At 38.6% G+C, this 26,044-nt stretch overlaps 3 protein-coding genes across 18 annotated transcripts in view; 2 read left to right on the top strand and 1 right to left on the bottom strand.

Moving 5' to 3' along the window:
• Window positions 1–220: 220 nt before the first annotated feature.
• gabra5 (gamma-aminobutyric acid type A receptor subunit alpha5) overlaps window positions 221–26,044 on the bottom strand; it is a 53,690-nt gene continuing 27,866 nt past the window's right edge. For all 3 annotated transcript variants that reach the window (XM_078946656.1, XM_020702651.3, XM_011474418.4), the window contains exons 6-10: window positions 25,170–25,252; window positions 16,146–16,289; window positions 11,996–12,148; window positions 6,669–6,880; window positions 221–3,224 (exon numbers count right to left, since the gene is read on the bottom strand). In XM_078946656.1, coding sequence (XP_078802782.1) covers window positions 2,934–3,224; window positions 6,669–6,880; window positions 11,996–12,148; window positions 16,146–16,289; window positions 25,170–25,252 — 883 coding nt within the window. In that variant the 3' untranslated portion in view covers window positions 221–2,933. The remainder of the gene's footprint in view (window positions 3,225–6,668; window positions 6,881–11,995; window positions 12,149–16,145; window positions 16,290–25,169; window positions 25,253–26,044) is intronic.
• LOC111947393 (uncharacterized) lies at window positions 7,624–12,150 on the top strand. Of its 13 annotated transcripts, none has more exons than XM_078946659.1 (8): window positions 7,659–7,864; window positions 8,643–8,738; window positions 8,900–9,048; window positions 9,450–9,583; window positions 9,656–9,742; window positions 10,479–10,553; window positions 10,891–11,080; window positions 12,014–12,143. In XM_078946659.1, the coding sequence occupies exons 2-6, from the start codon at window positions 8,648–8,650 to the stop codon at window positions 10,525–10,527; spliced, it is 510 nt and encodes a 169-aa protein (XP_078802785.1). In that variant the 5' UTR covers window positions 7,659–7,864; window positions 8,643–8,647; the 3' UTR covers window positions 10,528–10,553; window positions 10,891–11,080; window positions 12,014–12,143. The 13 variants fall into 13 exon arrangements, 5 of the variants coding, with proteins under 5 accessions (XP_078802785.1, XP_078802784.1, XP_078802787.1 ...); XM_078946658.1 differs by having other exon boundaries at window positions 7,682–7,864; window positions 10,479–10,604; window positions 12,014–12,138; XR_002873204.2 differs by lacking the exon at window positions 9,656–9,742 and adding an exon at window positions 9,259–9,352 and having other exon boundaries at window positions 7,696–7,864; window positions 10,479–10,604; window positions 12,014–12,142.
• The window catches only part of gabrb3 (gamma-aminobutyric acid type A receptor subunit beta3), a 55,324-nt gene continuing 41,546 nt past the window's right edge, over window positions 12,267–26,044 (top strand). Inside the window, exons 1-2 of one of the 2 annotated variants that reach the window (XM_023954490.2) lie at window positions 12,267–13,498; window positions 13,571–13,801. In XM_023954490.2, coding sequence (XP_023810258.1) covers window positions 13,707–13,801 — 95 coding nt within the window. In that variant the 5' untranslated portion in view covers window positions 12,267–13,498; window positions 13,571–13,706. Of the gene's footprint in view, window positions 13,802–26,044 lie in introns of both variants that reach the window. The other variant, XM_078946655.1, reaches the window with a different exon arrangement.

Genomic DNA, 26,044 nt, shown 5'->3' with positions numbered 1-26,044 from the left:
GAGGCTTACTTTCACTGGATCTATAATGTTGGGTGGAGTCAGTGAACCTTGTCTGACGTCTGGTGAAGAATTACTATTAAGGAAAGCTGTTTTTAGAAGTAAATCTATAAATGTGGTCGGTGTGTGTTTCGAGTGACAGAGGAAGAGACTGAAACATGTTTAAAACCACTCAATCCGGAGGCAGAAAATCCAAACGGCAAAGCAAAAGTAACAAACAAAATTCATGGTTGATAATGATCATAATTTATTGCTTCATATATTTGCAATTAAAGCACAGACTGCCAAAAAATTCAATTCAGGATCACATTACGACCTAATAAACGAAGGTGGAAGCAGCTAAGAAGACCACCCTCTGGCTGTAGAGCTACCCTGGTGAGTACATTTTATGCTTTTATTGGATATTAATCAAATATGCAATTTTGACACCAACAATTAGTTGACAATTCCGGAAAGTAGTACTTTGATGCTCTCTTGTGGTTGTTGAAACCCCAAAGACATCAGTTCAATGGTATATAACTAGTTTTGAAATCTGATTGAGCGCTTAGAAGTACTTCTACTGTATATTATTTTGGACATTTCAGTGTTTAATTGTCCGTGATAGTTTACACTCTTATCATCCCATTGATGAATACAATGGAAGTGTTGGGCTGTTTACAGGGAAACTCTGGTATCCTAACTCCAGACATCAGGTCAGAACAGACATCTTGGCTGCACAGGCGCATTTTTGGATTTTTGGATTCTTGTCTACGAGCGTGCATCTTTAATCGATGTAGAGGTCTTTGGAAATACGGTTGAAGTCAAATGTGGAGGCTTTTACCAACTTTATAACCATGTTTGATTGTAGGATATGAACATTTTAGCCACAGAGTAGCAAATGCTAATGTGGACAGAGAATCGTTTAAGTCTAAAAAGTCATTAATAAAGTAAAATAAGCGTAAAAAAAATAAGCCTCTTTTCCACCTCAAAGCTTTGCATGAAGACTTAAAAAATTGACAGAAACGAATTGCAACACCCAAATATTTCAAACCCTCCCTTTTTTTTCCAAAGATATCAAATCTGAAAGGACACCTGTTTTTTTTAAACTGTATTACTACAGTTTAACAGAAATGTGGTTCAGCGTTTTTACTCAAAAACCCATAAGCAATCAGAATTGTAATTTATATGAGGACTGAAGTCCCAAAACAAAAGTTTTTTTCCCCCCAAGATTTATTTTAATCAAAGAAAAGTCTGGAAACAAGTGTATTGGAAAAGGCTGCAGTCCAACGATAAGAAGCATTCAATGACAGTCAACAGATTAATGAAGAGAATCTCTTGATCATAGCTTTTCTCAGTTTTTTCTTCAAGTTTTGACCTTAAGACTTGGCATCTAACAAATAAATCAATCAATCCACAACCTCATATCTCATGTAAAGCCACAAATTGTATTAATTTCAGGATTTTTTTCATTTCTTAATTTAAAGTCTTGTTCTCTGTCAAATATGAAGCTGTCATAAAGATGTTTTGTGCTGAAAAATTCAAAGAACTTCGGTCAAAAAAACATTTATCCTTTGTAATGATCATGCTGGAGTAAATTCTAATGAAAACCAGTTTCGATCTTCTTTAGTCCCTAAACTTAATGAATGAATGGAGACTGAGATTACACTCAAAGCAAACAAATCATTTAAAAAAAAATATTGCAGTTACTAAAGATAGAAAACAAAATAACTTCAATAGAAACAATAAAAAAAACCTTGATGGCTTACAGTTGGATTCTTATGCTATCAAACTGCTAAAGATAAAACTACCTCACTACATCTTTAATAAAGAGCTAGAGAAAAGCAGCATTACTGCTGTTTATGCGTTACATACAAGCTTGACCGGCTGGTTTAGTGGTGCCATTTTGAAATAGCATCTATACACATTTATAAGTGCTGATATATTTCCTTGCATACATATATGGTTTGTTACCTGGTGAGTTGGAAACAGAAGCTGCCGCCATCACTGCAGCCAAAACTGTCCAAACGTTACATGAACGCGACATTCCTGTGGTAGAGTAGTGGTAGCAAAAACTAGCCTAAACAAAAAGAAGTTCATTGTTGAAAACCTAGCTTTGGAAGGAGTAGTTGCAGGAGATCTCAGTGCATCCATAGAGAGCTATGGCACCCTGAAGGCAACACATTAAGCATGGCTATTTGTTTGCTTTTAACAAGGAAGCAAAGTTCTATGTGCCTCAGTCCAGCCTTACATATCTGGACCCCAAGCCCATTTTTACTGTACATAAAGAGGAGTTAAAAAGGTATTTGCCAGTACTGGGTAATAAAACAGTACAAATGTTGTCTTGCATAGCATTTGGCGTTGCTGTAACATCATTTTACTGGCATCACAATGGGAAAATATAAATGCCAAATGCTAAAACTTCAAAGTAATGAGTTGGAAATGAATCAATAATTGGGTTTTGATTGGTGTGAAAGTTGCATCTCTTTAGTTTGTTTGTTGTACATGTATTAACTAAAGAAAAACAAAGCTGGGTAGCTCGGTTGGTAAGGTGAGAGGCTACCGCACAGGAATCCAGGGTTCGATTTCCGGAGGAGAAATGAACAATGGTACAGGAGCAATTACCATATCAATGTTGAGCAATAAACATCACCCAGTGAGGGCCCCTTGGGCAAGACCCTTAACGCTACTGCCTCCTGAGCGCGGTTTGGTTGCAGATCACTGCTCCCCCAAGGAATGGGTCAAATGTGGAGAAGAATTTCCCCATTGTGGGATTAATACAGTATCAATTATTATTATTATTATTAAGAATCAAATTGTCTGAAGCAAAACACATGCAGTGTAGTTCTAAAGAAAATCATGTATGATACAAGGACTGAGTGCTTGGCATCGTTTGTGGTGGTGTGCATTGGTTCCTGTAGAGGCTTTCTGCAGAATGAAGGGCCCTCGTTCTGGAGCCCCTACACCGCTCCTTTGATCACTGGTTCCCTGTTGAGATACGTGGCCCAGTACACAAGGTTAAAGGTCCCAAACAAAACGGGGAACACAATCCTGGACATCTTGTCAATCTTGCTCACACTGTTGTAAGTCTTTTTGGGGTCTGGTGCCTTGGTTTCAGGAGGCTTGAGCTGAACAGTGGTGCTGTTTGAGATGGTAGAAATGGAGGCATCCTTTGTGATGTTGGCTGTGTAATTTACACCAGTCGGGCAGGAGTTATTTGACTTCTTCGAAAGAGCTAAAGGGTCTTTTTTCTGGAAACAAAAGAGGAAACATTGATGATTTGGATGTCAAGTAGTCACAGAGCATAATAACTAATGATGATAACAAACCAAGGCTGAAATCAATGTCTTTATGAACCAGCTCTTCACCACATCACTAGGAGTGAGTTATATTGATCAACAGTTTAGAGCTTCATACCTTACACCAGTGTTTTTCAACCTTTTTTGAGCCACGGCACACTTTAATCTTGACAAAAATCCCGCGGCACACCAGCATCCAAAAAAAAAGAAATAAGCAGAAATTCACGGTCTCTATTGATCGATAGCCCCCCCCCCCCGCATTCTCACGTGCATTTTGTGATAATTGTGGCCACAAAAGCAGGAAGTTGCGGCTGTTTTTTCTAAGAGATGAAATAAAAGTTAAATTAGAAAATTTAGGAACTGTTTGTTTGTCCGTTGAGGTTTCTAGACATTTCACGCGCACTCATTGTGCGCTGGGACACTGGCCCTTTAAGCCAATGCATCATGGGAGATGTAGTGTGAAAACTGCCGAAAAAGGGCAGAAAGACTCGCGTCTGTGAGCTTCATTTGTTTTGTTCACGGTCTGACACGGTCTGACACCGGACTCTGTGGAAAGCTACACCGCTAAAGACGAGCTTTAGATGGTATTTTTGTTGGAACTGAGAGACTTTATGAGCAGAATTAAGAACAAGGAAGCGAAGACTTTAACCACTTCTGATTGGTCAGACTGCTGACATGTGATTAAGCCTTCAACAATGATTGGCGGAGACAGGTAAAGGGGCCGGACTTTCCCGCAAACCGCTATAGCTGCAGGTAAATACCGTCATTCTTATCAAAATGTCTTTAATAGAATCAAATAAACACAAAGAAAAAATAATTTTAAGATCTTTTATATTCCTCACTACTCAGTGTTTTATCAGGGCCTGTTTGGATGAACAAAGAGCTGATTTCCTGGAGATGGAAAATGTTTTTAGATCAGTGAATGATTAATGAGGGTAATTTCCCACGGCACACTTGACCATCTCCCACGGCACACTAGTGTGCCGCGGCACACTGGTTGAAAAACACTGCCTTACACAAACATTTTATCGATATTTTTTCAACTTCCCTCCACAATAGGTCAGACTAAACCTGACCTATACTAGTAACACCAGACTGCCTCCCTACAGTTGTGGGGATTGATAATGTGTAACACATGTAAACGCCACAGTGGATCTGGTTTCACTCCTCTTTAATGGATCACAAAACCTAAAAATAGTATTATTTAAGTAATAAAAGTAGCATTTAAAGACAGGTTCATGCTTGTAGATAACCACAATGTCTAGAAAGAAATTAGGAAAAGGTTTCAAAAGTTTTAGAATAAACTGAATTTGAATTTCGTCAAATGGACAGACAACTCCTCTGCAATGTTTTTTTCCAAATCAAACTTGGGACCAACACATAGGTTTCCAGGACTTTATTAAAATAACCAAAAGAATTTCAGTTTTTAGGTAATGTTGATAGCTGTCCAGTGGTAACATTCCCAAGGGGGTTGCAAAACCATCAACATAAGAAACCTCTGGCCGTCAGTTGAGTGTATTAAAATATTTCCATATCACTTTTTCAGAGAGCAACAAACCACAGTTACAGCTCAGTTAAAGCAGAACTATTGGGTGATTTCACTTCCCATTCAAAGCCTTGACTGTACAGGCCATGCAGGGAAGCCTTGGCTAACATTTAAATGGCTTTGGTAGGTTCTAACAATGGAATTATATAAATAAACATCCCAATTCCAGGATAGACGACAGAGGAAATTAAGAAAATGTAACTTAAAAGTGCAATTCTGTGTACTGATTTATTCAAATTGTTGTGAATCAAAAACAGATGGAAAAAATGCAGTTTGTAAAAGCTTGTAGGTTTGATGTAGAAGCTACTATGGTAGGTCATAAGCTCCCTCCTCTGCTCCATTCTGATGTGTCCACTTGTAGACAAATAGATCCAGATGCGTCTTTGTTTGCCTCGTGAAGGCATCTGGCTCAAAACTGAACGGCCGAATAGCTCCAATACTGCTCCGCCATTTTTGTTGCACCACTAATGTTAGGTTGTAAGGGGCTGTAAGCTAGTGGGAGAGAGTGTAAACAGATAAATGTCAGGAAGTGTGTGTGTGTGTGTGTGTGTGGGTAGTGGGGGGGGGCAGATTTCTAATTAAATCCTACCACTATGCAAAAACTATGACCTAGAGAACACAGGTTTTTTGATTTTGGCTAAAAATTGCATATTTATAATTAAAATATCACTGGGAACGCACTTTGAAAATAGATCAAAAGATGATTGGAGTGAGTCTTTCACACTGCTCGACACAGTTTTTTCCCTCCATTCATTTTCTAAATCCATTTTGTCCCTGTCAGGGTCATGGGGCTGCCGGAGCCTAACCTGGCCACTTGTGGGCAAAGGCAGGGTACACCCTGGATAGGTCGCCAGTCTTATGCAGGGCCACAATCACACAGCTATATACACACACACCTTGGGGCAATGTAGAGTAAACCTATGAAGCATCTTGCATGATTGCTAACTACTGTGCTACTCTGCAGCCCTACATCTTTTTTTAATGAACAAATTGGATACATGTATTCAGTAATAGATAGGATGATGATGCCTGGAAAACAAGTGGGTCAGTGGCCTTCAGGGTTTGGAAAAAGCTACCACTGAACTATTGTGTTGGCAGGTTTGTAACAATGCACTGTGCCAAGTTTTGCAAAAACCAAACACATCAGCACCAACACTGTTTAACATCTGTTAAACGTTACAGTGAGGGTGTAATGATTTGGGTTCGTCCTCCGGACTTGACCGTCATCCTTGTTGAGCCAGCCGTGAATTCAAAGGTAGTCCGCAGTCAGATATGTGGCCATCTGTCGGCCAGCTAAAGCTGAGCTAGAACTGGGTCATGGAACAAGACAGCTGGCGGTAAATCTACTGTAGACTGGTTAGAAGACAAGAAAAATGATTCAAGGCTTTACAATGGTCAGGTCAAAGTCCAGCCTTCTTATGGGAGCTTTGAGGAGATTTCCTCGATGAAATACAGTACCTACAACCTCAGTGAGGTGAAGCCATGCTAGAAAGAGTGGGTAGAAAATCCCCCATGAGGATTGTATGCTGGAATTCATTTTGCTATTTTACTGCTATTTTATAGTATCAGTGTATGGGGCTTTTAGAGACACAATGCATCTGTTTAACCTAAATTACAACAGGGGTTTATACAAATATACACCTTGTGTGTCAGAAGATTCATAACCCCTGTTGTACCAGTAAAATATGTCCAACAGAAGAAGCCTTCAGCTCTCATCTGTTTTTGTTCAGCTGTTGGACAGGACATGTTAAGAGAGAAAAAAAGAGACACAATGCATCTGAATTTTAATTCTCCTGGTCAATAAGCAAAAACTTGTGTGAGATGTTGTCAATTACTCTACAGGAACGTACCTTGGGCTGCTGGGCTTCCATGGCCTTTTTTCCATCCCAAGCCCAGCTCCGCTTGGTAAAATAATTCACTGTGGCAAATTCAATCAGAGCAGAGAAAACAAAGGCGTAGCACACCGCAATGAACCAGTCCATGGCAGTGGCATATGCCACCTTAGGCAGGGAGTTTCGAGCACTGATGCTTAGAGTGGTCATGGTGAGTACTGTGGTCACACCTGGCAGGGAAGGAAAGTGGGTCAATTTTACTCGTCACACTCGCAATTCAGATTTTGTTCCGGCAGATTAAGTCATGGAAACAGTGGGATTTGGATTATTGTTACGGCCACACTGTCAGAAAAAAGGGTACGGTTGGGGTACGTTTGTGAACACTTAGGGTACAAATGGTGAATTTGTACCCTAAGTGAGTCATAATTACACCTTAGGGTACTCATATGTACCATTTAAGGATAAAAAAGGTACAAATGTGTTTCCAACCATCAGAGGGCCTATATTTGGACCCTTTATTCCACAAACAAAGGTACAATCACTTGTGTGACAAAAGTAATAATTCAAAGTGTATGAAACGTCACCCAAAATCATTTAATACGTTGTTGGTTATTTGGAAAAGATGCACAAAATAACCAAATATATTTAAGAGACCACACATCTTTTATGACTAGTTCTGAACAGTACACAAGCACATTATATTTTATTGATTGTGCAGAGCATCAAGATAATAACTTTTAAACATGTCTTAGTGTGAGCCTGTTTTTTTTTTTTACTTATATAAGAGCTGTTTTGTTTTGCCTTTAATTTAGAGCAAAAGCACACTATAGACAAAATGATTTGATGTTTTTAACCTTATATGGTGTACTTTAACTTGGCCTAAGTTCAATTTAAATTTCTAGTCTTTGAGCTGTTAATTTAAGTTATTTTTTTCTAATCATACATTTTCATAAAAAAGTAAATTTCTCTGTTACTACGTTACATTATGTGTTCATATTAGTACCTTTTAGCTTTTGTACCTACACAGGAAAAATGAGAGAGTACTTTTTTCGGAGCTACCATAAGTAATTTTTATTTAAGTAGGTTTAAAAACGTAGAGGAAATATGTTGGAGTAAACCAGCGAGACCACGCCCACTCTACTTTCTTAAGTTTCGTTTCTTCCGCCATTTTGTTATCCCGCAGCGGCCGGAGGAAGACAGAGGCTGTGACTGAGGTAAGTCTGCTAATTGCTCAAAAATAAGTTGGAAACTTGTTTTAAGCGGGTTCGGTTAGTTTATCTGTAAGGAATAACTTTTGTGTAGTGGAATGCTGCTATTCCACCGTGTATGTGCCTGTGAGGAGATTGAAAACTACGAGCAGGAGTTTGCTAGTAACGGTTAGCCTCAGCCGTTTGAAGTTCAGCTAAATGCAGCCATTAAATAAATTAAGCTGTTGTTTTTATTGGTGTTTTACCGCGTTCCGTTAAATACATTGAAATATATACATTTTATCACTAGATAATTCTGTCGCCGTTTTACCGATGTACGCTGGCGTTGATGCACCGGTTGTTGTTGCCAACCCCCCCCCCCCCCTCCTTTTTTTTTTCTTTCTGTCTTTCTGTCTTTCTTAGTAAGGAAGCCAGCTACTTTTGAAACGACCAGCTCCATAATTCCTACTGATATTTATCAGGTCCGTCGAATTCAATGCGTTAATCATTTTAATCTGTAATGTGTAGGAGTCCAATAACGTTTTATTTTATTTTATTTTTACACCGCAGTATGGCAGTCCTTCCCATTTATGTCAGCCTGCCTTAACTGCTGTGCGCGCGCAGCCACCATTTCTCGAATGCAAGACAGTGACAGACTGTTTAGGTTGTCATGATCGCTCATTGTTGGTCAAGCGAAGTTTACACTGTGTTGTTGATTTTGATCATTCTCCTGAATAAATGCTGTGTTGGTACTTTTTGGTGTTGTAATTTTTTTTCTTTTTTGTAATTATTTTTTTCCCACCAGGAAAGATGCAAGCTGTGCTTGAACATGTCGAACGCCCAAAAAAAAAAAAAAAATGTTTTGAAATTCAGCTGACCTTCAAATCCTTTTGGGAATGCGGTGAGTGGAAACATCACAATTTCCAGCATTTTTCTTTACAGGAATCAGTCAACTTTGTGGATAAACTGTCAGCTGTGATGCAAACAGATTTTTTTAATTACTTTTTAATTTAAAGATAATTTCTGTGCTGTATTCTAAACATAATTTTGCTGTGTTCACAGCTGCCAAAAAGTTCAACATCCCAACCTTGGACTTGAAAGTGTTTGATGACTCAAAGACAGAAGTTGATGAGCAGGTTTTTGATCTCCTGTTGAAAACCCAAACCTTGGTGTGTTGGAAATTTGTCTGGCCGAAGATTCAAATCCAGAAGGTGAAGTTTTTCTTTTAAATTGTAATTTATATATTTTGTTTTGAATGGTTTTGGGTAAATTCCCCTTTGATGCCTGAATTTACTTCCAAGGGAAACGACCTGTGTTTTTGCTTTCAAGTACATGCTAAATTAAGAACATTTTTGAGCTGAAGAGTTTTGATTGTATATTTGCATCAATAGGAGTCTGAGGGTTAATGATTTATTTGACAGGACAGTGTGGGGAACAAAACACGGGCAAATAAGTGAGTTTTTTATCCTATTGCTGTCTTGGACAAGATAATAAATCTGCCAAACTGTTAAGTCGGTCAGTATTTAAAAAAATCTTTGTTTTTACTTTTTTTGTTTTTGCTATCATACTAATTTAAATATTACAGTAACTGAAAGCTTTAATACTTTGACAGATCAGCCGAGTTGTCCTGCAAAGAGCTGCAATACCAGTTCAAGTGGAGATACTGAAGTGGATTCAGATGACACAATACTATTACAACACAGTCCTACAACAAGACGAAGAGTTGAAGACGCCTCTCTGGCCAAAGTAAGTAAATAATCTTTTCACAAATTCATCTTAAGCATTCAAAGTCAGGCTGTCTTTATTGGAGCTATCCAGCCTTATAGATGTGAGCCAGATGCCAACTCAGACGAGGAGAATGAAGAGAAGCGGAGCAGGGAGCTTGTGGCCTGCCAAATGTAGCTTGTACGTAACAACTACAAGCTTTCTCAAATTACATCTTTTCATCTGCTCCTGATTCATCCCAATTTGAGAAAATAAATATTCAGGAACACAGTTTTATTCTTAAATCTTATAACTATGTCATCATAAAAATGCTACATTTTAAAAAATAACTTTCATTTGAGTGGGTCCCCCATTTTTAACATGTCACAGTATTTTTCTCATGATGGGCACGTTTAAAAGAACACGTTTGAAACTGCACATCTGAGTATTCACTCAAATTGGGATGAATCAGGAACAGACAAAATAAATGCAGTTTGAGGAAGGTCTCTATTGTGACGCACCACATGAAATGAAGTTGGTCCGAGTCCCTCTGCTCTGCTCTATTCTGATGCGTCCACTTCCAGACAAACAGATCCATTAACATCTTCATCATACTTGTCTGAGCTTGATATAAACTATGGCCGGAAAGCTTCAATATTGCTCACCATTTTGGTTTCACCACTAATGTTAGTTTTAGGTTGGAAGGACTGTAAGCTAGAGGGAGAGGGCGTAAACAAAGGGATGATCGGACATCAGCAGAGGGTAACTACTGTGTCAATAGCCCCGCCTACAACTCAGAAGTTAATTTCTGATCAACTCCAAACCACTCTGCACAAACTGTCTTTAAACATCATCTCAAAGTGCTTTAACCCCAGTAATCAGTGCTTGCAGTTGTATTTTTTATTATTAATATGGACTTTTAAATTTGATCCAATAGGTGGTTGCTGTCATTGGTGAGGATGCATCATCCGTTGAAGGTCATGTGAATGTCCTGCATATCCAGTACAGCAAGGTGCGAGAGGATGTACTAAAGAAGTACCCTTTCTTGAAGACAACCTCAGGGGTCAGTGACATTTTAAATCAGTTCTCAGCTTAAAATACATTTTGAATGTCAATATAAGCTGAGACATCTGCTAAAATGATCATTAACAGCTTTAACTCAATTGTAAAAACATTGTAATTTTCTAAACCCATATATAAATAGTCATTCAAGCCAAGTAATATTTATACAATGAGATCACTAAAGGGAAATGGCAATGAAAGAGGCAATAAAGAATATTAGAATGTTTTATGTCTTTTGTTTTTAGTTAAAGTGAATGATTAATTTTCTAATTTTTTTCAATTTTCAGTTGTTTGATGTTGACCGAATGCATCCATCACCTGTCAGTTTAAGCCAGCGCTTCAAGGACGGCGTTTACCAGTATTGTGCCAAAGGTGCTTGAGCTTGTTCAAAGAAAAGCTCCATTAGCCAAAGTCTCCAAAGAAGCAAGAGAAGAGAAGAGATGCTTGCAGAGGATCTACTAGGTATTCAAATAAAATGTAAGCCTTGGTAATCTTTAGTGTTTTATAGTTCTTCTTTTTAGAATTCGTATCAATATTATCTTATCACATTTATGCATTTTATTATTAAATTATGCATTTAAACTTGGTTATAAGTTTACTTTTTTATTATCTATTTTTAGAAAATGTAGAATGCAGTAGAAAGATTTACTTAAAATGAGGCCTAGTGCTTCTTTTGTTAATGTCACAAGTTTTATTTCATGGCTAAAAATGGTAACTGAAGTGCTATGTGCTGTTTACGATTGATCAAATGTTAAGGTTATAGTTACAATGAATGCAATGTGAACTGAAGGAAAAATATAGATTTTTCATTATTGTAAAATTGCTAATAATTGTAAATATATGCATCCTTATGTGACACTGTGGAGCTTAAAACATTCATACTGTGAAATGTCAGAATTGTAATTGTTTTGAATGTTTAATAAATGTGATAAACAGTATACATGTCTTTTAATGTGCTGTATCTGGTACAAATTTGCCATCATAGGGTACAAAAGGCTTGTCACTGGGGCAGTACCCTTAAAAGAACAAATTTGTACCTTTTATAAAGGTACATTATGGTACCATAACACTATAAGGTACAATTTTGTCCACAGAGGTACATATTTGCCTTTGAAAGGTACATACTGAAAGGGTACAGATACGCACCTATATGAAAGGGTACAACATTTGTACCCTTGAGGGTACTGCCCCAGTGACAAGCCATTGTACCTCTAAAGGTACAAATTTTGCACATTTTTTCTGACAGTGCAGGTTGTGCAGTAAATTATCCATACATCAACATTCCTGACAAACTGGAAAAAATAGCTCAGAAGTTTCCAAACTTTGATGCTGCCGTTTTGAAAATATTACATTGATGTCAAAGCTTGATATGGTTGCTTGATTTAGACTCACCAAAAACTGTTCTTGCAGGCACAGACTCTCGGTTGAGCCAAAACGAAACCTGAGACAGAATTACAGTCATGAAGCACGGCATGTAGGTCTGGATCACAAAGTAGCCAATCTTCCTCTTCAGGTAAAAGTGGGCCATCATCACTGTATATTGACCTGTCGAGAGCAGCAGAAGAAACAAGGCTCATCGATACCCTTGTTTTCATTTTCTTGAACTTGCAGCAGCCCAAACCATTAGACTACCACCGCCATGTTTGTCTATATTATGTTTTTTGTTAGTTTTACAAACTTTAATATTAGAACAAATATATTTAAACAGCTACTTTCCTCATAACACATGAGCTTTTTAAAAATACGTTATTTTTTTTAGTATAAAAAAAACTAAAATGGATAGATTTTACAAACTGAGTTGACAGTCTTTTTTTTATCAACATGTACAGCAAAAGATTTTAAACAAATATCCAGGTTTAAATAAAACTTGAATGAATAAATGAATGAACAATTTATTACGGACACAAGGTCCAAATTACAAGACCATAAAACAAACAAAAAGAAACAAAATTCATAAAAGGTACCACCAATTGGGTGGTGCAGAGGTAGAGCGGTCGGCCTCTGATTGGAAGATCTCAGGTTTGGTTTCTGTCTTTTCTGTCTGTACTTTGGAAAGACTCTGAACACGACATTGCTCCTGGTGGTTATAGGTTGATGGCAGTGTTCATCAACAGATCCACCATGTGTGAATGTGTGTGTGCATGGATGAATGGGACTGTGATTGTAAAGTGCTTTGGGCTTTCTAAGAAAGAATTAAAGTGCTATATAGGTATACGCCACTTAATTTTATTTAAAAAAAAAAAATCAATTTTCAAAAAAAAAAAACCCAGCTCATGATAACTCCCTTGATCCCAGATACATTTGCAGTTGGTGTTTTATACGGACAGTTTTTTTAGCTGCATTTATTCTTCAGATTTTACAAAGTAAAACTTAGTTTTGCTTTTTTTTTAAATCCATTTATCACCACGTTTGACATTATTTCTACCTGTGAGCAGATGATATAGTTTCTTGGTAAATTATTAAGAGCTCTACAAACTGGCCGAGTTCCTTAAATGTAAAACAAATCTATGTGCAATAAAATACAAATAAAAAAAAACAGGTTGGCTGGAACTCATATCCTGTTAAACAAGTGAAGATTGCATTTGAAGGATTTTTTCAGAAAAATCCTGTCCAGCTACAGAGTCTGATAAACTATAGAAAATCCACTGATGACTGCTGCTTTCTCCTGGCAAAATCGGATTTTTCTGTCTCACTAATCCCTTGTCACAATCTGCATCCTGTATCGCTCTCTCCCTCCGTCTCTCTCTTTCTATGTGCTAGAGTGTGTCCATCCTCTTCTGTCAGGCCGGGACACTCCTGACTGACGGCGAACATCCTTGCGATTGTGGGAGCGAAAACGCTCAGGCAGTCAGCAGTGATTACAAGCAGGTGCACAGATGCTTGAAGCAGAGCGGGGTGAGAAGGACACCAGCAAACTTTGGATGGTCTGTACACTGCAACAACAGTCACCATGTCCTGTATGAAAAGGACACCTGTGTCTCCGTCGCTCCATGGACTACGAGCCAGCAGCCCTGCTCTGTGGTGGCACAACTGGGAGGACTCTGCTCTGATCTGACCGTCTCCCGGGACTGGATGTGGACGGAAACTGCTGAGGCGTGAAAAAATGCGGTTGTGGTGGATTTCACTGTTTGGATTTTGGAGTGTCTGTGGGGAACTGCCGTTCATAGCAGAGAACAACGCTGCTATGTTGGTCAACTGGTGAGTGAAATAGTAAACTTTCTGTTGAGCTTTTCTGCCATCACGCAAAATGAGTGAGACGTGAAGAGGAAAACCTCAATTGTGTTGTGCTAAACCTGTGGGGTCAGAGGTCGATCCTCCACATGCCAGTGGAGCTCATTGCAGGGTATTTTTAGCTCGTTAAGGAGGGTTTCACCCTCAGATCAGTGACGCTAATTAACACCGTGCTCACCCTAGGTGACTTGCCTTCCTTTTTTTAGCATTAGTTTCTAATTTGGATAAACAGTCGCACATTATTACAACTCGCTGTCATGGGAGTTTGGGAGTTAGCCCTGATTCTGACTCACGTTCACATTTTCTATGAACTGCATTTGGACATCCCTATTAATGAAGGCTCAGCTCTTATACATGATCCAATGTAAACATGGCCTGTCCCAACAGATGCAGGATCAAGGAATCCACTATTCCTGTTCACAGCAAAGCTATATAGACCCCTCCTCTAAAACAAACCACAACCAACTACCAAATGTATTATTCTTTACATAACAGAATTAAGCAGCTGCCGCCTGCGCTCCACCCCATGTCTTGCCTTCACAGCAACCAATCCACGAGCTGTGACGTCACTTGGTAAAAGCACAACTGATGGGCCTGCATACGGATTAACCCTACAGACCCAATGGCTCAGACCACGGATAAGTGTTTTTTTACCCCCCCCCCCCCCTCCTTCTCTCCCGATTCCACCCCCACTCTTTTAGCAGTCCCAGAGACAGCTGGTTATGTGTGGGCATTTCCAAATCCTTGTGATTCATTCATTGTCTCCATCAAGCTTGATTTCCTTCTGACGGCGTCTTTAGGTGACATAAACTGTAATGACATACCGCTGTGAGTGTGTGTGTGTGGGTGTGTGTGTGTGTGTGTGTGTGTGTGTGGGTGTGTGTGTGTGTGTGTGTGTGTATGTGGGTGGGGGGGGTTGAAGGGTAAAATCCCTGGTCCTGCCCAAAGCTGCTGCAACTGTTGCTACGACATGAACAATAACAGAGTGATTTCAATTATTCTTTCTCAAACAATAGTCAATGCTTTGGAGTTTACAATATTTCAGATTATCACTAAATCCAACAAGAGCATAGAAGGAACCAAATCCCACACATGACACAGAAATCAGAATTCAATATTCTCTTTTCACATTTGGAATCTGGTAATTGCTGCACTATTAGTGGGTTTTCTGCAAGTAAACAGTTTGTCACCAGTGTATCATATATATATTTGATGACAATTTTCTTTTTTTTATAACCACAGTCCTCTTCTTAAATCAATCCAAGGCTGAACAAACATTGCACTTTAATCCTGAGTTCTCTCCTTTTTTATAAATTAACGGTGGGACACAGGCCCAAATCATGATGCCACCACCACCATGTTTTATGATCAAGGCTGGTTTATTCTGACTGAATTTGGAATTTTATTTGTACAAAAGTGACATTCACGATGTTTGCATGCGGTCAACTGTTTCCTTTAAATTAAAAAAGAAAAACGTAATAGATTTGGTGGGATTCAGAAGTTTCAATAAGAAACTTGAACATGGTGTATGTCAACTTATATATTATTTTTCTCAAAAATGCAAGCAAATAAAAAGCGTTGGCTTGGATTAATGTTAGCTTTGATCAATGCATGTATCAGTGTTTCAAGATGTAGAGTCGCCTTTTATTGACTCAGCTACTTTTAACTATTTCCATGTTCCTATATACTCCCTTAGAGATATACAAAGATTTAAATTTAAAATAATTTAACTTTTTTGAACGTTTTACAAATAAGTATTAATTTTTTGTCCAATAAAAGTCTCATATTTACTTTCTTTTCACAGAAAAAGCAAGTAGAATAGAGAGTAACAATGAAAATAAAATGGAATAAAATTAAAGGTGCACATTAACCGCCTTGATGAAAACCTTGATTAGTCACAATCTTTAGGTGACCTGAAGCAAAAGTTTGTTTTTTTTACTTCATTGCCGCCTTTCACACTGGTTCTGTCCAGTGCTCTCCTGTCTTTTCTGAAAAAAAAAAAAAAAGAGTCCCCTTTGGAAAACTGATTTTTGGTCTGCGCTTTGAAGCCCCCACACATCTAATTCTGAACCCTTTAGACCTGCCAATATTGTGACTCCCATCATCAAATCACTAAAGTGAAACAGGAAATTTTATTTCTCATTATATCAGTGTGTCTGCATCCAGGACAAATGACGTCTAATCAAAGACATCATCTGATTTCATGCAGGATTATAGAAAATTGTCCAACAAATATTAACATTCCATAAAGAGATGTGAATCTCTATGCAGTTTAAAGTGACTGATCACCAGTGTGTTCACGCCGGCATACCTCTGCTGGTGTAGATGTCCTCTGTTCCCGCGGTCTGACCGATCAGGTGGTACTGGTTGAGCCGCGAGCCTTCTTCTGCGACGACCACTGACTTGGCTGCTCCTTTAGTCCAGGTGTAGACAACCTCAGAGACGGGATATGCATCTGGAAGAACAAAATTATTGATTCTATAAAATGTAATTTGGTTTTTCTTTTTACTTTAAAGATGTCAATCATGAAACTCGTTTATTTTTTAACCTTTTTGAAAAAGAAAAAACTATCTTTACGCACTATCACTGCATGACAGTACTTGGGTTTGAAAATTGTGCAACTGTTGATTTGTAGCCTGATCGGTTTTTCATACTTATTTTCATGATTTATTACATTTGGACCATATCTTTCGGAGATGTTTAATAAATAATTATTAATAATTATCAATCAATTCTGCATGTTAGATGAACAGAAAAATATATAATTTTTCTTCATTCTTCATTTTCTTGAATGTATAATGTTGTACTTTGAGAAATTAAATTAAATAAAATGCAAAAAAGTATTGAATTTTTATAGAAAAGTAAGAAAAACACACTATTATAGTTGACTGGGTCATGGAATAGTTTCTATTATAAATAAAGCACATTTCAGTACAACCCCACTCTGTCCCCACTGATCACCAGCATCATTCACGCCTCAAGACCGGATCAGTTCCCACTGCTCTCATGCTCACCTCTCCAGCAATAGTTTATACGAACAGCTCCAGTCTGGTTTCCGTCCCCTCCACAGCACAGAAACAGCTCTCCTCAAGATCACTAATGACCTCCTCCTTGCAGCAGATGCTGGTTCAGTCTCCATCCTCCTCCTGCTAGATTTGAGTGCGGCGTTTGACACCATCTCCCACCCCATCCTTCTGGACAGACTCTCCAATATTGGCATCACCAACCTAACCCTTAGCTGTTTCCATTCATATCTCTTAGGTCGCACCCAGTTCATCCGGTTAAAATCATTTACATCTCCCATCACACCAATCACCACAGGTGTGCCCCAGGGCTCTGTCCTGGGGCCCCTTCTCTTCATCATCTACCTCCTCCCCCTCGGCAACATTTTTCCGAAATACAACATACATTTTCATTGCTATGCCGACGACACCCAGCGCTACATCTCCTCCAAACCTGGCTCTACTTTTCCACCTTCTTCCCTCTCTAACTGTCTTTCTGAAGTCAAATCCTGGTACACGTCAAATTTCCTTAAATTAAATTGCAATAAGACTGAACTTCTCGTTGTTGGCACTAAATCCAATCTTAGCAAAGTTGATAATTTCTCTCTCTCCTTCGACAATTCCTCCATATTTCCCTCCCCTCAGGTTAAGAGTCTGGGTGTCATCCTTGACAGCACTCTTTCTTTCACTGCCCACATCAATAACATCACCCGCTCCGCTTACTTCCATCTGCGTAACATTCGTCGTCTCCGTCCCGCTCTCACTCCTCACTCCACAGCTGTCCTAGTCCACAGTCTCGTCACCTCCCGTATCGACTACTGCAACTCCCTTCTATCTGGACTTCCACAAAAAAATCATCCGTAAGCTTCAACTGGTTCAAAACTCAGCTGCTCGAATAATAACCCAAACCCCCTCCATTCACCACATTACACCCGTCTTACAGCAGCTTCTTGGTTACCAGTACCTCACCGGATGACCTACAAAATCCTCATCATAACCTTCAAAGCCCTCCACAACCTCGCCCCTCCGCATCTCTCAGAGCTCCTAACAGTGGATACCCCCACTCGCTCCCTCAGATCCTCTTCCTCCCTTCGACTGGCCATTCCACGAACACGACTAGTTACCATGGGGGGTAGACCATTCAGCAGCACTGCCCCACAACTATGGAACTCCCTCCCCTCTGATCTACAAAATATGGACTCACTCACTCAGTTTTCCAAACACCTCAAAACTCACCTTTTCCGTCATGCTTTTAGCTCATAATATTTACATTGCTGTTTTTAACTGTTAACTTATTTTGTGTTCTGGAATTTTACTGTTGTATGTTTATGTTTTTACCTACTTTTTACTGTGAGGCGACCTTGAGTGCCCAGAAAGGCGCCATATAAATAAAATGTATTATTATTATTATTATTACAAGGTATTTCAGTTTTTTTTTAAAGGATATTGCAAAAGTCAAGTGGCCAAAAACACTGAAGTTGCAATTAAAGACAAAATAAGCAGCCGATGATGAAATGTACATTGGTTTGACTTGTGTTAACAGTTGCTCATTCAATGGTAAATGGCGTCTATTGATAGAGCGCTTGAAGCCCAAAGCGCTTTACTGTAACAGCCTCATTCACACACGGATTGCAACTCCACTGTGCCAACAAAAAAGCACCAAAGAGCAATGTGGGGTTCAGTGTCTTGCCACAGGACACTTCGAAACATGGGCAGGTAAAACAGGAACTGGACCTGCGATCTTCCATTATTTGAAACCCCTTTGCTCCCTTTCCCATCAACACATGCTTTCGTTTTTGTCGGATTTCTGATAGTTATCCGAGAAACTAGGTTTTGCATAAAAGCGGTGTAGAACCCCAAACCTTTAACTGGACATGCACACATTTGATGACACATTTGACATTTGTCCCTGGTCTGGACGTTTGGATGAACTTCACAGCTGCAGGTTTGGGTGTCCAGATGTTTGTGAGGTAATGCGGGACACCCCAGAAGCATAGAATAAAAAAAGGATTATATTTTCAGAGAATAATGATGATGATGGTATGGAGGTTCAAGCAGAACGCAGCGGGTTCTGAGCTGCATCGTTCTGTCCTGTGATAACCAAAATAATGAGCCGCTCTTTTCCACACAGAGTCTGCCTTTTATTCACTTTTTTGGGAAGATTTGAAATAAGTGTAAACATTTTGCATTCATTAGAAATTACACCAAAAATGCTTAAATAAATCCTTTTTTTTAATTTAATCATCAAAAAGATGAACCAATATTAAAATAAAAATGGTTAAATATATATTTTGTCTTTGCTTCTACTTGTTAAGAAACATATTTATTCTCAGCTAGGCAAGTGCAGCCCTTGAGCAATCAGACAAAAACCATTCAAACTTACTGGCTACCTTAAACATCTTTTAATTTATGACATTACATGATATTTTCTTTTTTTTTAACACATCCTTTTTTTGAGGTTTCTGCTTTTAGACAGGCTGCTGGCAAACTCAAGCTGCTTATGCAGGACTGCTTGTTAAGTGTCCCACAAATATCCACCTGCTCAGTTTGGTTTAAAAATATATGCTCCTCCTCCTCCTCACCATCCCTGTGTTGTAACCATCACTCCTATTTAGAGAGGCCACTGCTGATTCTTTGTAGGTGATCCCAGTTATGTTTACTGCTTTTACCAAAAGAAAAAAAAATGTTAAAAACTGAAGTACTTTAGTGTTTTGTGCGGCTTTCTTTCCCACATTCCTCCAAGGCGCCCTAAAAGTGCTACATCTAAAATAAAAAAATAAAAAATGTATTGTATAAAAACATCTGAGCTAACAGAGAGAATTAAACACGGCAGGCTTTACTACTAATTCACTTAGCGGCTTTAGCTTGTAACTGTTTTGACACATAATTGACTACAAAATAATCAATTAATTAGTTGGTTAATGACAAATTATTGACAATTTCTAACAGAGTTTTCACTAAAATAGATCAAATGTCACAGAAATTCGTTAACAAAGGCTTTGATTGTTGTGAAAACTGTTTTTTTTGATCCAGAGAAATTGAAAGGTTTTCTTTCTCTGTTGGAGTTTGAACGGATTTCACGAGGGTCTTTACAAAATGTTTTCAACCGTTTCCTGTGAAGGAGGAGTTTTACCTCTTCCACACGGATTTGTCCTGTCAGCCTCATTCAGGCTCTGCCGCATTTGCTGTACCTATGCATAAAACCGTTGCACGGTTGGTCAAAAAAGAACCACAACCAAGCAGGTGTTACAGGAATCAAGCTGTCTTGTTCTTCAGCATGCAGAAACGGCACCATGTTCAGTCTTTGAGCTTAAAGTTCATCTTTCAATTCTTCCTTTAAGGGAAGATTAAGCCCCTCGCAGCCCTTGCATAATGTGTCTTCAGTGCAAAGCCTGGACTGATCCCTGGAGGGTTATAGTGCAGATAAACTCATAAGCAGCCCGAAGAAATGAACAATAGTTTAGACACAATATAATGTATGAGCTGAGTTTATGTAATGCGACGATTGCTTGCCGCTGCTCAGTCCTTCAAAGATGTGTTTGAGACAATGCTGTTTGTTTTGGAGATAATAATCCACAGACGAGCTCAGGTCAAACTCAATTGCAAAGAATTGTCACAGTTGCTGGATTACTGTTAGATTGGATGGCACACTGCTGTTTGATTGGAAGAGAAGGAGACTCACACACCGACTTGAAACAACTATTCCACCACACAGTGTGCAGATTTTGCGACTGTGTCAGAGAGCATTTGTGCAGCGCTTGATAGTTTTCAGGACAAACCTGCAAAAAGAAACGCTGCTCCTCAGCATAAAGAGGCAGCTGCAGGCAGCAATCTCTGCTTCTGCTGCTGCTTTCTTTTTTTACGTCTTCTTTACAGATGTGGAACAGAAACACATTCCAATGGCTGTCCCAAAAAAAATTTAAAATGGCAGGGAAAAAAACTTTCTGCTTTTCCTTAAAAAACAACTCCACTCAACGAAAAAAAACACAACTTTAACCCTCTATAACTTAGTAAATCATATTTGATACAGCCATTTATGAGATCCCTATTTGCTTAGTATGATAAAATATTTACCTAAAAACCTATAATATATAATTTGGTTCATGTTTTCTGCTCTGTAGTTCATCATCTCTCCACTAGAGGCAGCAGAAGAGCTTTTCCCTCATTTCAAAATGGCTGCCTCCTTAAAGGCTAAAAAATACTTTTGGCAGAAAAAGTTTTCAGAAAGTGAAAATAACTCATCTATTGTTATTCTTTTTTTTTTTAAATGACTGCTTGACAGTGTTTTTCCCAGTAGCTTAAATGTACCAAATCACCCCACAAATCCTAATTAATAGTAGCTATATGTCATTACAAAAATGACATTGCAAACTTTTTTTGTGGATTTCATCAAAGGGTTTTAGAAACATTTGAATTCCCCCCAAAAATTGAATTTTTAATTATTTTACAAGGTTATATTGACAGTTAACCCTTACTACCTTTGGCTGAATTACTGCTACATACAAGTATGCGTCAGTGGTTCCTTAGGGGCGGAAAATTTAAAGATAAAATCCATGGATTAATTTTGAATTTTCTATAATTGAAGCGTGAAAATTAGACATCTTTTTTTTAAAATTAAATGCAGGTCACATTACTTTGGAAAATATCAAGATTATTGCATGATTTGATTTGATTTATTTCCAGTATGAAAAACAATGGAATTCTATTTAAAAAAAGCAGAAATTTCAAACGCATTTCTGATTTTAAAGTAGATATTTGGTTAGAAAATATAGAAAAATCAAGTAAAGAAGATGATCCCATCTTCTTTACAGTGTAATTACTCAAAATCAAAAATATGTAATGCACATATGTCACATCAGATTAATTAAATATAATGATTATCAATTAAAGTCCAGTAGAGTTGGTTGCTTGAAAAGGGAAGGGAAGAGGCAAAGATTTAACTTTTTAATTTTTTTAAAATTTTTAATACAGTTTGAAATCACTCACATGTCAGTTTAATGTTTTATCAACCTCTTTTTTAAATTGAATATCACTTTTTAAAACTTTTTTTCTATTTTTTGTTACGTTCCTTGTTTTGTTTTTTTAGGTTTAAAGCAGTCATTTCAAGAAGTCAGTTGTAGTTTGGTTTTCTATTCAAATCACCCTTAAAATAAACTGTGTTTAATTTTTTTTTCTTTTTTCTGGCCACCTCTTATTCAAGTTTTTTTTATTTATTCCTATAAACTATATCACATCATTTTTTATCATTTTAAAGGATGTTATAGCTTAACATTAAATAAATATACATCCAAACGCAAAATGTTTTATATTTAAAAACCTGTAAGATTACAGAAAAGCATGAGGAATCACTGGAATGAACTGGTGCAGCAAATAAATGAGTTTGCTCTCTAATTTTTGTTGCTGAGTTACACAGAAACCTTAAAAAATTCAAAAGCTGATGAAGTTGAAAGTTTTAACTGTTAAAGTTACTGAAATATTACTTATTACTTTGTATACTCCTTTATAAATTGTGTAGTTCTAGGTCACGCGTTTCTAATAAAACAAATGTTTTAAAGAAACATATGCCATTTTACAATTTAATAATTTTACAATTATTACAGCCCCTAACATTCACAACCTAACAACAAAAATGGTAGTCAATATCATATCCATCCAGCCGTACAGTTTTGATTGAGATACCAGCTCAGATGAGGAAAACAAAGACGTACATGGATATATTTGTCTGCAATCAAATGCATCGGAATGGAGCAGAGCAGAGACCTTGAGGCCTGCTGATTGTAACTTGTACGTCACAACTACAAGATTTTTCAAACATTTTTATCATCTGCTCCTGATTCGCAACAATTTGAATAATGAAATACTGAGAAATGCAACTTTAAGCATACATTTCTTTATTTATGTCCTCTATCATTTGAAAAATGCCAAAACAAACATGTTAAAAACACCAAAAACTCTTTTCATCATAGCGGGTCTTTCACAGCCAGGTGAATTTGGTTTATTTCAGTCATTTTTCCAATATTTTCCTGCAGTACTCAGAGTAGTGTCAGAGGTCCTAACATAGTTTAGAGTCATGACGAACCCCAGGGTTTCAGATGTGAATATTTGCAGAACGGAAAAGGTACTCTAGGGGTGTGGTCACACTGACTGGTTTGGCTGTCGTTTGATCTGCATCAGTCTGTGTTTCCTTTCTGTTTCAGTGGGACAGGTGTGACGGCTCACCTTTAAAAGCTCTGGTCTGCTGAAAAACAAAGGAAACGCCTTTGTGTTTTTGCACGTCCTTTTCAGAGATCTTATCTGGAAAACTGCACCTGAACGATCATCAGTTGGAACTGAGTTTTTTGACAGTTTGGTGCATTTCAGTCCAACACGTCTGAAACACTGAACTCATGTGAAAGCAAGTTTAAAGTAGAGCTGTGACGGTGTGGGATTTTTGATCACCGCGGTGATGAACCAGCAGGGGGCGCGGTTAACAGCAGCAGCAAAAAAAAAAACGATTGAACGTCAGCGTCCTAGTTAAAGACAAAAATTCAGAACATATATGACAAAATATATAATAAAGTAAACAAAACACGTTTTCAGAACGAAAATGCAAAAGAAAACAAAGTTTTGCTCATTAGTTTATCAGCATTAACACGCCGTTTAAAAGGGGTGCATGGAAATCAATAAAAAAGTTATGTCATTAATAAAGAGATGGAAATAAAAGTGTGTAAGCAAATGTTTAATTTAAGAAAAAATGTGTTCAGGAAGTTCTTATTAAAGTAAAAATATTTCATTTTTACATTTGAAATCCACTTTAGCTTTTCCTTTTTTCAAACTAAAATTGAAACATAAATGATAACGTTTATGTATTTTCTATTAAGTTTGGGGTTACTTTAAAGGTTGCCGTCGCTTTGGGATCATTTGAAAAAAAAAAAAAACTTCTATTCAAGGGATGATGGATAATTATTGTAAACTGACTTTAACAAAGCTCACCCGGTCCAAGCAAAAACAACATTTGCGACTTTATGACTGCTGCGTGCGTGACACACTTCCTTCAAATTGTGCCTCTAAGTACGTGAGCGTACGGTCTCACAGACATGAGCGCTAACAGACGGAGGACGGGCCTGACCGTATCAGTCCATGAAAGGTGATTAACACAGCACACAGAACAGGTCTATCGGGCTCTGAAAGCCCTGAGCTCCTGGGTGAGTGGTGTCCATTAGGTCAGAGGATTAGCTGAGGTTAATGGAGTTGGAGAAAAACACCGTCCGGTAACTTTTACAGCTTACAAACTCACATGGGTTAGATGCGCACATTCACTTTAGCGGTTTTAAAGTCCTTGAAGTTGGCACTCGGCGGTGCTTTTTCAGCCAATGCTGTGCATACATCTGCAGGTATGTATGCACTGAGCTGTCAAAACACAAAAGGATAAAAGTACGCTTTCATTCTTTTATTGAAACACTTTTTGTTTCAAAGAAATCCTGAAAATTGTCAAATACAGTCTAAGCAAATGAATGTATCCAACTGGAGCTGAATCTTTATTTTTGCAGGTTCTTTTCTGTGCCTCTCAGTCCTAAACAACTTTTGTTTTTTTAGATTTGCAGGCCAAAAACAAGAAGTGAAAATGTTATCCTAGCTAGCACCTATACAAGTAAAATGTTTTCTGGAGCGATGAATTAAATTATATCAAATACCAGATTCACCAAATCCATCCAAAAGGCCTCTAAACTAAAGAGGAGACCATGGTCTGTCTTTGTCCCTTTGGCCTTACAATGAGATTCCTGTGTGAGGAGCTTGAGCTACCTGCCCTGATTATCCCTGTCCCCCTCGTCTCAGCTGGGGGCACAGATGACCATATTAGACGTGGGAGAGGATCTGTGTGAGCATGGCTCCGTCACCCTGGGTCTTCGTCAGCAGCAGGGAACACCTTAAATGCTAATCTTGCTGAGCTCACATGCCAGAAGCTCCTGGGTACTTTTCCTTGCAGGAACTCTCTGGCTTAGAAGTTTAGTGGTTCATGTGCATGGACTTTTAGAGGTCATCTTTTGCACAGTTGGTGTGCATATCTGTTTCGGGCCGTGGAGAAACTCTGACATGTTGATTAATGGCTTAATAAGGAGCAGCGTGTCAGAATCTAGACGGTCATCTCCTGCACCGCCACTACAACAGCTCTTTCACCTGAGGGACACGGCCTGTCAAACCCAGGATACACCTGTCTCTATTCCCTCTGCATGAATAAAGACTGAAGTATCGCCAAAAATATCTACCATTTTCCTCAGTTTTTGGTGAAACTTGCAGCCCAACAAGGTTGGCAGCCCAAATGAGTGTTCATGCATGTAAATATATCTACTCACAGCTTCCAAATTTTAGGGGACACGCATGAGCATCCATAGGAAAGTCTTCCAGCTGCATGGGACATTCTGCTGAGATTGTGAGCCTGAAAGAGAAAGTTGAGACGTAATTTTTAGTGATAAGTACAAAAATTTGATTATGTGACACAGGTAGATTCTAGTGGATCAGACTCTGTGTAAGGAGCTGAACAACCAGATGCAAGTTTTTCAAAATGTTTATTGTGTCCAGTCCTATAGTGTCCAGCCTCCAGCAGTCCAAATGCTCCAGGATGCTTAGAGGAGCATGCAGTCCAAACCCCATTTATCTGAAAGAGGGGTGGGTCGCAACCACACCCCTCTGCTGTTGTTCGTCGCGTCCCCTCTCCACTTTCCAGTTCCATGGTCCACTGGTTCCACTTTGCTGTCCCTGGTCATGTGGCCGAGCCCAGACTCTACAATGTCCAATTCCTGGGCTGGCATGCTTCAAGCACCACAACCGCTGCTGCTGCTGCTGCTGCTGCTGCTGCTGCAAAACACCACACGTGCAGCCTCCGTCCTGGTGCTCCAAAACACCACACGTGTGGCTCCCATCGCTGGTATTCCAACACTACTTGTGCAGCTGTGGTGCGCCTTTTTTTCCCCGCCCCAAGTCCAGCTGTTCATCCTTTTTAAAGGATCAAAACTCCAACCCACCTTGATCACACACACCTGTGACTCATCACCAGATTTACCATGAGCCATTCAAGGGCCCTTGGAGTTTTAGGTTGCACAACCAGGATCAATAAAACAAAAAAGATTTAAAAAACCAAATTGTAAAGGTAGGAAAAAAGAATCACCCCGTTACATCCCCCCACAGTAAAATATTGGCAGTCCCTGCCATTACACAGGAATTTGTCACC

This window comes from Oryzias latipes, chromosome 4 (assembly GCF_053564925.1).
Source record: "Oryzias latipes strain Hd-rR chromosome 4, Olatipes_Hd-rR_3.1".
In the NCBI taxonomy this organism is placed as follows: Eukaryota; Metazoa; Chordata; class Actinopteri; order Beloniformes; family Adrianichthyidae; genus Oryzias; species Oryzias latipes.
The sequence above is the reverse complement of the archived record's forward strand: the minus strand, read 5'-3'. Positions and strand labels throughout refer to the sequence as shown.